General features: G+C 42.8%; 1 protein-coding gene across 1 annotated transcript in view; it reads left to right on the forward strand.

Annotated features, from left to right (window-relative positions):
- LOC311144430 (spermatid perinuclear RNA-binding protein-like) overlaps positions 1-12,896 on the forward strand; it is a 55,583-nt gene that overhangs the window by 36,448 nt on the left and 6,239 nt on the right. Inside the window, exons 8-17 of the mRNA XM_084180440.1 lie at positions 656-767; positions 958-1,055; positions 2,559-2,661; positions 2,745-2,828; positions 3,547-3,755; positions 4,087-4,248; positions 4,553-4,687; positions 10,762-10,902; positions 11,203-11,329; positions 11,437-11,487. Of these exons, the coding sequence (XP_084036566.1) occupies positions 656-767; positions 958-1,055; positions 2,559-2,661; positions 2,745-2,828; positions 3,547-3,755; positions 4,087-4,248; positions 4,553-4,687; positions 10,762-10,902; positions 11,203-11,329; positions 11,437-11,487 (1,222 nt within the window). The remainder of the gene's footprint in view (positions 1-655; positions 768-957; positions 1,056-2,558; positions 2,662-2,744; positions 2,829-3,546; positions 3,756-4,086; positions 4,249-4,552; positions 4,688-10,761; positions 10,903-11,202; positions 11,330-11,436; positions 11,488-12,896) is intronic.

A 12,896-nucleotide genomic window follows, 5' to 3' on the forward strand; every position in this document is an offset into this window, starting at 1 on the left:
GGGCGAAGGTTCACCTTCCAACAGGACAACGACCCTAAGCACACAGCCAACACAATGCAGGAGTGGCTTCGGGACAAGTCTCGGAATGTCCTTGAGTGGCCCAGCCAGAGCCCGCACTTTAACCCGATCTAACATCTCTGGAGAGACCTGAAAATAGCTGTGCAGCGACGCTCCACATCCAACCTGACAAAGCTTGAGAGGATCTGCAGAGAAGAATGGGAGAAACTCACCAAATACAGGTGTGCCATGCTTGTAGCGTCATACCCAAGAAGACTCGGCTGTAATCGCTGCCAAAGGTGCTTCAACAAAGTACTGAGTAAAGAGTCTGAATACTTATGTAAATGTGCTTTTTCCGTTTTTTTATTTGTAATATATTTGAAAACATTTCTACAAACCTTTTTTCTTTATCATTATGGGGTATTGTGTGGAGATTGATGAGGTAAAAAAAACAATTTAAGCCATTTTAGAATAAGGCTGTAATGTAACAAAATGAGGAAAAAGTGAAGGGGTCTGAATACTTTCTGAATGCACTGTACTTGTCTATTAATCTATTAATGTTATAAATTATTTAATGTTTTGTGTGGACCCCAGGAAGAGTGGCTGCTGCTTTAGAAGTAGCTAATGGGGATCCTAATAAAATACTCTCTCCCCACAGCCCCTAGAGCTGATCTGTGAGAAGGCCATAGCCACCTGTAACTGGCCCCTGGGGCCCGGAGAGGCCCTGCGCAGGGTCATGGAGTGCATCGCCTCAGGGATCCTCCTCCCAGGTCAGTCGCAGGGAATAGGAGGTTTTATATCCAGGTATCCCCTAGGAAAGAGGTCTGCTGACCTCAATGGGACTTCCTGGTTAAATAAAGGTTAAATAAAAATATTACTGTGCCCATTCACTGGGGTTGTTTGGGCTGAGTTAGCCCAGTAAGCCCGTACAATGTATGTTGATTTTTACTGTTGTTCCAGATGGTCCAGGAGTTCACGACCCCTGTGAGAAGGAGCCAACAGACACCTTGTCAGTGATCACAGGCCAACAGGCTGAGGCTATCACTCACAACGCACAGGTGAGACACTTAACAATACATCTATTACATATCTACAATACATTAATTACATACCTACAATACATATATTACATACCTACAATGCTGTAAAGTCAGACTTTTATACATCAGGAAAGAAATGACACTGCTCTCCTCATTGTTACAGTACCTTCTCCCTCACTTTGATGGGATGATGAGGTTTATTTAAAGTGGCTCCACGGCCACTCCAGAGGCCCAGTCCAGGTCTATAGTTAGATCAGTGCTGCTGTAGCACCTCAGACTCGACCTCTACAGCCCCTTGGAGCTGAGGAGAGGAGACTGATGATGGAGGCCTAATTATCCCACTAATGAGCGTGGGAAAGCACTCCCAGAGCACCAGCACTGCTATTTGCTGCTTACTACATGAAACAGTTCTAGACTGCCCCTGGCCCTGAGCAGAATGAAAGGCTATAGGGAGGATAGAGGAAGGTGAGGATCTCTCGGTTTCTCGCTCCAGGCAGAAGGAGATCTGTATGCAGTAAGTCAAGGTTGTTGCAAGTGTGTATATGCTCCCAATGTAACAATTCTCTCCAAGATCTCTTACTGAATAATGTGGTGATTGAGCAAGTTGAGGAGAATAAACTGCTGGGGGTAACCCTGGATAGCAAGCTGTTAGGTCAAAACATGTAGACTCAATGGTTGCTAAAATGGGAAGAGGTCTGTCCATGATAAGGCGTTGCTCTGCTTTCTTGACATCTAAATCAACCAGGCAGGTCCTACAGGCCCAAATTTTGTCGCACCTGGACTACTGTCCAGTTGTGTGGTCATGTGCGGCAAAGAAGGATCTAGGAAAATTACAGTTGGAACAGAGCAGCACCTATTGCACTTAGATGTACACGGAGGGTGAATGCCAGTGGTAGGCATGTCAATCTCTCCTGGCTCAAAGAGATTGACTGCATCACTGTTGGTCTTTGTGCGAGGTGTTGATGGGTTAAAGGTACTAAACTGTCTGTTCAAGCAGTTGGCACTCATCGGTACCACACAAGACATACAGCCAGAGGTCTTTTCACAGTCCCAAGGACCAGAACAGAGGCTGGGAAACACAGTATTAAATAGAGCCATTTTTATATATTTTGTATTTTGTATATGATGTATTTTGTTTGTGTTGTGTTTCCTATTTGGACCCCAGGAAGAGCTAATTGGGGCTCCTAATAAAATACAAATCTAATAAAATAACTTAAAGGGGTACTGTGAGATTTTGGTATAGCAATGCTACCGTACCTGTAAAATTCCAGTCATTGCACTAACGCATGCTAGCATTGGCTTGCGAAACTACCGCTAACTTCCTTAAATAGCAGAATCTCGAAGTGTCCTTTTAAATACATACTATTGATCTATAGTTTCCTATTTAATTCACCCATTGATTACATTCTAGTAGGTATTTCTAGAATTGCTCTTTCCTAGAGGGCTTGTGGGTGTTTTTGACTCTTGTTTTGTGCCCTCATTCTGTCTGGTATTTCATACTGTGTCTGCTGTTTGTTTCAGCATGCGCTACGCCTCCTGGCCTTTGGAAAGCTTTATAAGGTCCTGAATATGAATCCTCTCACTCCAACCAAACCGTCACACAGACTCTCCGGGTCGGACAAAGGTGTGTGTGCGTGCGAGTGTGTGTGCGAGATCTCGGGTTGTCTCTGCTCTCCTGAAGGTGAAACCATACTTTGTATTACACAGGAACCTGTCGTAAAAGGCAGCACGAAGACAGACACACTGACGACAGACAGCTCTTCAAGAGGATGAAACACAACCTGATGAGAGGTCAGATTCACTGCTGCTCTGGCTAAATCTTTCCTGAGTGTAGAGAAATCCCTTTCCTCTCCATTCAGCCTGGAGAACTACTTGATGTCATCTAGATGCATAGTCTTTCTGTAGATCAGCTTATACCCATTGCCCATATAATAACTCTATAATAGAATGCTGGTACATTCCAGAATGTCAATACCGAAAAATAGCACTCTGAGTGGGGTATTTATCTCATACCATCTCTCACCTACCCCTCATGGCTAGTAAGGCTGTCTGTGTCACAGTAATTAAATCCCCCCTCACTGTGACTCCAATCCCACAGGACTTTGATCTCCCACAGTTCAAAGCAGGTGACTGACAGATAGGGGGTTGAAATGGACTTGGGATTAATCCCCCCTCCAGGTAGTCTCGCACACAATTATCTTTCTACACCTCGCTACCTCGCACAGGACACCCTACCTACACTACAGGACGCTCTCCTTCTATTAGCACCACCACCTTCTGCCACTCTATCTGACACACCTGCTCTCTTCCTCAATATCACTCCACATCTGCCTGGGCATATAGATTAGACATGCCTTGACGCCTGCCATGCTGACCTAGTACAGAATCAGAATGAGCAAAGTACTGTACAGAATCAAACTACTCAATTGTTCAGAATCACAATCTATTCCATAGACTTTTCATTTATGTCATTGAAACCCTGTATGGTCTCCATGTTTCCTCCTCCTAGTTCTGGACAGTAAGATGATGGACCCCAACCACTCCATGAACTCCCTGATAAGACTGAACCAGGTCCACCCGGGGCTGCAGTACAAGCTGTTGTCCCAGTCCGGCCCGGTCCACGCTCCAGTCTTCACCATGTCTGTGGACGTCCACGGCACTGTCTACGAGGCTTCCGGCGCCTCCAAGAAGACGGCCAAACTACAAGTAGCACTTAAGGTACCCAACAAACCTATTTAAGTAAATGGCATGGGAAGATTAAATAGAGGAATGCATGTTACGAGATGATGAGGACTAACAGTTAGGACAGGCAGAGGCCAGTAACATGAGAGAATAATTGGATTGGATTGAAGAAGATTTTTAAGAAAGATGATGTAGAATCATCTGTACATGTATTGTAGAACTGTGACACATTACATTGACACATGGCAGATATGACACACCTATTGGGTGCACTCTACCATGATAGCACACAGTGTCCAAGGAAGTGCAGCTCCTCTTGATCTTACAGTACATATTATTTTACTATCTTTATGTTCCTGTTCTCCAGGTCCTACAGGCACTAGGTTACCCAGCTGTCTTCAATGTGGACCTGGACTCCCTGAGCGCTGACGAGAGGTCTGACGGTGAGGGACGCAACCATAGAAGTGACAGAAACAGAATGTCCACCATCTCCAGCAGAAACTCAGTCACCTCTACAGACACACACGAGGTAACCACACAACCGTCACACTAACAACACTAGCTAACCACACAACCATCACACTAACAACATGAGGTAACCACACAACTGTCACACTAGTATGGAAACCTGTTATAAATGTTAACAGCATTTGAAAGCTTTAGATTCAGGTCCAGATTGTGTCCGGAGGCTTTCATTGTGATTGCCTAAGTATATGCGATAGTTGTTAAATTGGTGTACATCCATAATGGATTTGTTTTGTGTGATTCACCGACTGAACCCCATCTCTTACAATTATACAGAGTTAGTGATTTCCTCTTATTATTATCCCTAGTCCCGCACCCCAGGCCCTCTCCTGACAGCAGGGGGCAAGAACCCAGTGATGGAGCTGAACGAGAAACGCAGAGGCCTGAAGTACCAACTGCTATCAGAGACAGGCGGCAGCTACGACAAACGCTTCATCATGGAGGCAAGTCTTGATCTTACAGTACATAGTAAAATAATATCTTTATGTTCCTCTTCCTCTTGTTCTCCAGGAGTCTTTATACAAACATACACGCTTGCGCTGCTTTTTGTCGAGCAAAACGCTTCGGTGAGGGTCGAACTCTGCGTACAGAGCCCTCAGCGCACTCACCCTCCTCGCATTGTAGGCTACAATACTTCGAGTTTCCCCAAATTTCGGTGGGAAACAGCTGTGAATCGAGCTGTAGCCTATTGCGTGTTTATGTTTATGAGTCTGTTATTAAAGAATGTGAAGAAAAAAATGGTATGTTTGCTGATTTTCTGTAAATCATGTATGGCTGTTTTTTTGGCATAAATTAAATTAGTTCATATGGGCAGAATATTGTGTGTGTATGTATGTGTGTATATGTGTGTGTGTGTGTGTGTGTGTGTGTGTGTGTGTGTGTGTGTGTGTATATATATATACAGTGGGGAGAACAAGTATTTGATACACTGCTGATTTTGCAGGTTTTCCTACTTACAAAGCATGTAGAGGTCTGTAATTTTTATCATAGGTACACTTCAACTGTGAGAGACGGAATCTAAAACAAAAATCCAGAAAATCACATTGTATGATCTTTAAGTAATTAATTTGCATTTTATTGCATGACATAAGTATTTGATACATCAGAAAAGCATAACTTAATATTTGGTACAGAAACCTTTGTTTGCAATTACAGAGATCATACGTTTCCTGTAGGTCTTGACCAGGTTTGCACACACTGCAGCAGGGATTTTGGCCCACTCCTCCATACAGACCTTCTCCAGATCCTTCAGGTTTCGGGGCTGTCGCTGGGCAATACGGACTTTCAGCTCCCTCCAAAGATTTTCTATTGGGTTCAGGTCTGGAGACTGGATAGGCCACTCCAGGACCTTGAGATGCTTCTTACGGAGCCACTCCTTAGTTGCCCTGGCTGTGTGTTTCGGGTCGTTGTCATGCTGGAAGACCCAGCGACGACCCATCTTCAATGCTCTTACTGAGGGAAGGAGGTTGTTGGCCAAGATCTCGCGATACATGGCCCCATCCATCCTCCCCTTAATACGGTGCAGTCGTCCTGTCCCCTTTGCAGAAAAGCATCCCCAAAGAATGATGTTTCCACCTCCATGCTTCACAGTTGGGATGGTGTTCTTGGGGTTGTACTCATTCTTCTTCTTCCTCCAAACACGGCGAGTGGAGTTTAGACCAAAAAGCTCTATTTTTGTCTCATCAGACCACATGACCTTCTCCCATTCCTCCTCTGGATCATCCAGATGGTCATTGGCAAACTTCAGATGGGCCTGGACATGCGCTGGCTTGAGCAGGGGGACCTTGCGTGCGCTGCAGGATTTTAAGTGGGGGAGTGGGCCAAAATCCCTGCTGCAGTGTGTGCAAACCTGGTCAAGACCTACAGGAAACGTATGATCTCTGTAATTGCAAACAAAGGCTTCTGTACCAAATATTAAGTTCTGCTTTTCTGATGTATCAAATACTTATGTCATGCAATAAAATGCAAATTAATTACTTAAAAATCATACAATGTGATTTTCTGGATTTTTGTTTTAGATTCCGTCTCTCACAGTTGAAGTGAACCTATGATAAAAATGACAGACCTCTACATGCTTTGTAAGTAGGAAAACCTGCAAAATCGGCAGTGTATCAAATACTTGTTCTCCCCACTGTGTGTGTATATATATATATGTGTATGTGTGTATAGTGGCAGTCAAAAGTTACTAATTCAAGGGTTTTTCTTTATTTTGACTATTTCCTACATTGTAGAATAATAGTGAAGAGATCAAAACTATGAAATAACACATATGGAATCATGTAGTAACCAAAAAAGTGTTAAACAAATCAAAATATATTCTATATTTGAGATTCTTTAAATAACCACCCTTTGCCTTGCACACTCTTGGCATTCTCTCAACCAGCTTCATGAGATAAAATTGTCTGACGGTGAAGTGGACATACTCGGTATTCATATCCCAAAAGAAAGAAATTATCTCACAACAATACATTTTAATAGAAAGTTGGCAAAAATAGATAAGATCTTGCTACCATGGAAAGGAAAATACCTGTCTATTTGTGGAAAAATCACCCTGATTAACTCTTTAGTCATATCCCAGTTTACCTATTTGCGTATGGCCTTGCCTACACCTAGTGACTTGTTAATGGGCCTATTTATATAATATGAATTTGGAGGGCAGAAATGATGAAATATTAAAGCATTAGACCTCTCACTAAAGGAGTCAGTCATACAAAAGTTATACTTAAATCCAAACTGGTTCTCTAGCAGATTAGTAAGAATGTCTCACCCAATGACTTTGGCTTCCCTCCAGGCCCGAGGACAAACCCTTTCTTCTAGACTCAGATTAAAGATATGACAGATGGGAGTGGCTATGCCAGGAGGTTTGTCATTATTGATCGATAACCCCAAAAAATCAACCTCTCCCACAATATACTTTTTTTTTTTCTTTATTGGCAAGTCATAATGTTTAAATGATTTTGCTCTCTAAATACTAATTTGATTTCTGCCCATAATTTCATTTAAAGTACTCAAGTTTTTTTTCCATCATTCTTTATGTAATTGATCTTGGCTTCATAATACAGTTTATTTTTGTTGAGTTTAGTCACATAATTTCTCAATTGGCAGTAAGTCAGCCAATCAGATGTGCAGCCAGACTTATTACCCACTCCCTTTGCCCCATCTCTTTCAACCATATAGTTTTTCAATTCCTCATCAATCCATGGAGCCTTAACAGTTCTAACAGTCAGTTTTTTAACAGGTGCATGTTTATCAATAATTGGAAGAAGCAATTTCACAAATTCATGAAGTGCAGCCTCTGGATGCTCCTTATTAATCACATCATACCAACAAATATTTTGAACACCATCCACATAAGAGTCACAGTAAAATATTTTGTATGATCTCTTATACAATATTTTAGGCCCAGCTTTTGAAACTTTGGCTTTCCTGGATATAGCCACTATATTGTGATCACTGCATCCAATGGGTACGGATACAGCTTTAGAACAAAGTTCTATAGTATTAGTAAAAATTTGATCAATACATGGGGATGATCTTGTTCCTGTAGTGTTTGTAAACACCCTGGTAGGTTGAGTAATAACCTGAACCAGATTACAAGTTGAGCGGACAGCTTGATGAAAACTAGTCAATATTCAGGTCCCCAAGAAAATAGGCCTCTCTGTTTACATCACATACACTATCAAGCATTTCACACACATTATTTAGATACTGACTGTTAGCACTTGGTGGCCTATAGCAACACCCTAAAATAATAGGCTTTAGATGAGGCAGGTGAACATGCAACCACACTTCAATAACACTTGACATGAGATCTTCTCTAAGCATTACAGGGATATGCCTCTGAAGGGGTGGAAAACATGGTTTCAGGGTGGTGAGGTTGGATGGATGGAGACATGGATGGGTGGGGTTAGGGAACGGGATGGGAGGTTGGCTCACTTATTTTTGTTTATTTTCCTTTACATACTAAATGTATTACTTTTCTTAACTCTTAATATGATTATAATGATCAATACTTTTTATTTACAGTGCCTTCGGAAAGTATTCAGACCCCTTGACTTTTTCCACATTCTGTTACGTTACAGCCTTATTCTAAAATGGATTACATGAAAACAAATCGTCAGCAATCTACACACAATACCCCATAATGACAAAGCAAAAACAGGTTTTTAGAAATGTTTGCAAATTGACTAAAAACAGAAAACAGATACCTTATTTACATAAGTATTCAGACCCTTTGCGCTATGAGACTCGAAATTGAGCTCAGGTGCATCTTGTTTCCATTGATCATCCTTAAGATGTTTCTACAACTTGATTGGAGTCCACCTGTGGTAAATTCAATTGATTAGACATGATTTGGAAAGGCACACACCTGTCTATATAAGGTCCCACAGTTGACAGTGCATGTCAGAGCAAAAACCAAGCCATGAGGTCGAAGAAATTGTCCGTAGAGGTTAGAGACAGGATTGTGTCGAGGAACAGAACTGGGGAAGGGTACCAAAAAATGTCTGCAGCATTGAAGGTCCCCAAGAACACAGTGGCCATTCTTAAATGGAAGAAGTTTGGAACCACCAAGACTCTTCCTAGAGCTGGCCGCCCGGCCAAACTGACCAATCGGGGGAGAAGGGCCTTGGTCAGGGAGGTGACCAAGAACCTTATTGTCACTCTGACAGAGCTCTAGAGTTCCTCTGTGGAGATGGGAGAACCTTCCAGAAGGACAACCATCTCTGCAGCACTCCACCAATCAGGCATTTGTGGTAGTGACCAGACGGAAGCCAGTCCTCAGTAAAAGGCACACGACAGACTGCTTGGAGTTTGCCAAAAGGCACCTAAAGACTCTCAGACCATGAGAAACAAGATTCTCTGGTCTGATGAAACCAAGATTGAACTCTTTGGCCTGAATGCCAAGCGTCACGTCTGGAGGAAACCTGGCACCATCCCTACGGTGAAGCATGGTGGTGGCAGCATCATGCTGTGGGGATGTTTTTCAGCGGCAGGGACTGGGAGACTAGTCAGGATCAAGGCAAAGATGAACGGAACAAAGTACAGAGAGATCCTTGATGAAAACCTGCTCCAGAGCGCTCAGGACCTCCGACTGGGGTGAAGGTTCACCTTCCAACTGGACAATGACCCTAAGCACATAGCCAAGATAACGCAGGAGTGGCTTCGGGACAAGTCTCTGAATGTCCTTGAGTGGTCCAGCCAGAGCCCGCACTTGAACCCGATCGAACATCTCTGGAGAGACCTGAAAATAGCTGTGCAGCAACGCTCCCCATCCAACCTGACAAAGCTTGAGAGGATCTGCAGAGAAGAATGGGAGAAACTCCCCAAATACAGGTGTGCCAAGCTTGTAGCGTCATACCCAAGAAGAATCAAGGCTGTAATCACTGCCAAAGGTGCTATTGAATCCAATGTGGATACAGCAAAACTCTCATAGACTAAGCAATAATTATTGTTCTGCTGATGGCCCGTTGGCTGTTGAATGGGGCTGTTAAATTATTCAGATTGATTAGAATGAATCTTTCAGAACATTCACATCTAGTGTACTAGTCAATCAGCACACAATCATCTGGACACTTTCCTACCTGTGCAGGTCAGTCACATTCGTTCTTTTCATATAGAAACAATTAAACTGTTAGCCTATTAATAGGCTATAGTCAGACTTTACATATTGGTGCCATTCACTAGTAGCCTGATACTCCTCCAATCGATGGAGAGATTATGTGTGCTGCTGATAAGATCGAGGGGATCGGCCAGAACAAGCCGCTGTGCAGAATCTCTAATAAAGGCAATTCCTTTCCAACATATGCTGTTTGAGTCAACGTTTCAAGGAAATATTGTAGGCCTAGTTTTATTATTGATAAATAGATTCTGGAGCAAATTGAAAGAACAGTTTATTATTACCAGGTTAAAATAACTTTGATTTTGGTTTATTTGTTTCTTCTAGGCTATTGAATATGTGCACATTTTTTATTTATCAATACATGTATTAGTAGGCTAACAGATTAGGTAGTACATTTTTCAAGTAATCCGCCCAACCCTGTTTTATTCTAACAAGGAAGGTAACAAAAGGAGTGCATGCTTCCTGTGACTTGTTCAGTCGCATGCAGCACAGATGATGTTTTATAGACAAAGATATAGTATAGGCTGTTTTCAGGCGGGTTTACACCGCCAGCTGTGTGTGCGGGCGCGGCGCAACAGACAGTTGGGGCGCGCCAGCCGTGTGTGTGCGTGCGTGTGTGTGCAGATGAAAGAGTCGCCTACGAAGGAGTTTGCTTCTGCAGCATTTGCTATAAAATATAACTATTTGTAGCGGTGCTTCGCACATACACAGACATACACACACGTGCACACACTCCCAGCAGCCTAGCATCTGCTTGACTTTTCTTATAGTCTTTTGACCTGACCAAGATAAACTAAACTAGAGCCCAGTGTTTCCACTGAGCGGGTCAGTAGGTCAGGACAAATGGCCCCAGTATAGTTCTGAATGATTGAGTGTCTGGTCTGTACTGTACTGTAGGTGGAGGTTGATAAACAGAAGTTCAGAGGCTTGGGGCCCAATAAGAAAGCAGCAAAGGCTAGCGCCGCCCTGGCTGCTCTGAAGAGACTCTTCTCTGACTCCAAAGACCCCCGCAACAAGAAGAGGAGACCCACCACACCGGTGGGTGGACAAACCTCACTGTCATCCATAGAATTCAAATGAGCCTATCATTATTAGTCGTGCAGCATACGTCCGAAAGTATAGAAATGTATGGAAAGGTGACGCTAGAACCGTAATTGTCCCCTGTAATTGTCCCCTGTAGCTCAGTTGGTAGAGCATGGCGCTTGCAACGCCAGGGTTGTGGGTTCGTTTCCCACGGGGGGCCAGTATGAAAATGTATGCACTCACTAACTGTAAGTCGCTCTGGATAAGAGCGTCTGCTAAATGACTAGAATGTAATGAGTGTGTGTTTGTTTGCAGGTGAAGAGAACTGTGTCGTCAACCGTGTCTATCCCAGCCCATGCCCATTCCAGGCCTAGAACGAGGCCAGTGATGCATAGAGCACCCTACATCAGCGCTCCCCCCACCCATGGCTACCTCCCAACAGGTAAGACCCGGGGCTTGGTGTGTGTGTGTGTAAATGGGTGTGTTCGTTAGGTTGTCGCTATGTAAGCACTGCGCCTGTAACTAAAGTTCCCTGACCTCTGTTTTCAGGCTATGGAGCTCCATATGGTTATGGTACTGCAGCTCCCTTCCCTGCCTATGGTAAGCATACTGTTCATACCAGAGCCAGGACCAGCAGCTACTGGACAGTGTCACGCATGCATGCGCTTGCTTTTCCACCTCACCTTGCCATATTCTGCTTTCCTGATTTCTGAGGGTGCTCAGACTCCGAACAGTCAAATGTGAGTGCCTTCAGAAAGTATTCACACCCCTTTACTTTTTCCACATTTTGTTATGTTACAAAGTGGGATTAAAATGGATGTAATTAGATTTTTTCTGTCAACGATTTACATAAAATACTCTAATGTCACTGTGGAATAATAAAAAATTAAATAAAAACTTCTAGATAAGTATTCAACCACTGAGTCAATACATGTTAGAATCACCTTTTGGCAGCGATTACAGCTGTGAGTCTTTCTGGGTCTCTAAGAGCTTTGCAAACCTGGATTGTACAATATTTGCCTATTTATTATTTTTAAAATTCTTCAAGCTCTGTCAAGTTGGTTGTTTATCATTTTCAAACCTTCCCAAAGATCTTCAAGACGATTTGTCAAAACTGTAACTAGGCCACTCGGGAACATTCAATGTTGTCTTGGTAGGTAACTCCAGTGTATAATTGGCCTTCTGTTTTAGGTTATTGTCCTGCTGAAAGGTGGATTTGTCTCCCAGTGTCTGTTAGAAAGCAGACTGAACCAGGTTTTCCTCTAGGACTTTTCCTGTGCTTAACTCTAGTCCTTTTCTTTTTATCCTAAAAAAACTCCCTAGTCCTTGCCGATGACAAGCATACCCATAACATGATGCAGCCACCACCATGCTTGAAAATATGATGAGTGGTACTCCGTGATGTGTTGAGTTGGATTTGCCCCAAACATAATGCTTTGTATTCAGGACAAAAAGTTCATTTCTTTGCCACGTTTTTTTGCAGTATTACTTTAGTGCCTTATTGCAAACAGGATGCACATTTTGGAATATTTTGTATTCTGTACAGGCTTCCTTCTTTTCACTTTGTCATTTAGGTTAGTATTGTGGAGTAACTACAATATTGTTGATCCATCCTCAGGATAAAACTATCGCAGCTATTTAACTATGTAACTGTTTTAAAATCACCATTGGTATCATGGTGAAATTCGTGAGCGGTTTCCTTCCTCCCCGTTAACTGAGTTAGGAAGGACACCTGTATCTTTGAAGTGACTGGGTGTATTGATACACCATCCAAAGTGTAATTAATAACTTTACCCATCTACCAATAGGTTCCCCTATTTGCGAGGCATTGAAAAACTCCCTGGTCTTTGTCGTTGAATCTGTGCTTCAAATTCACTGCTCAACTGAGGGACCTTACAGAAAATTGTACTTGTGGGGTACAGCGATGGGGTAGTCATTCAAAATTAATGTTTAACACCATTATTGCACACAGAGTTAGTCCATGCAACTTACTATCTGACTTTTTAAGC

The sequence above is a fragment of the Coregonus lavaretus genome (genome assembly GCF_964263955.1).
Source record: "Coregonus lavaretus genome assembly, chromosome: 17".
Classification (NCBI taxonomy): domain Eukaryota; kingdom Metazoa; phylum Chordata; class Actinopteri; order Salmoniformes; family Salmonidae; genus Coregonus; species Coregonus lavaretus.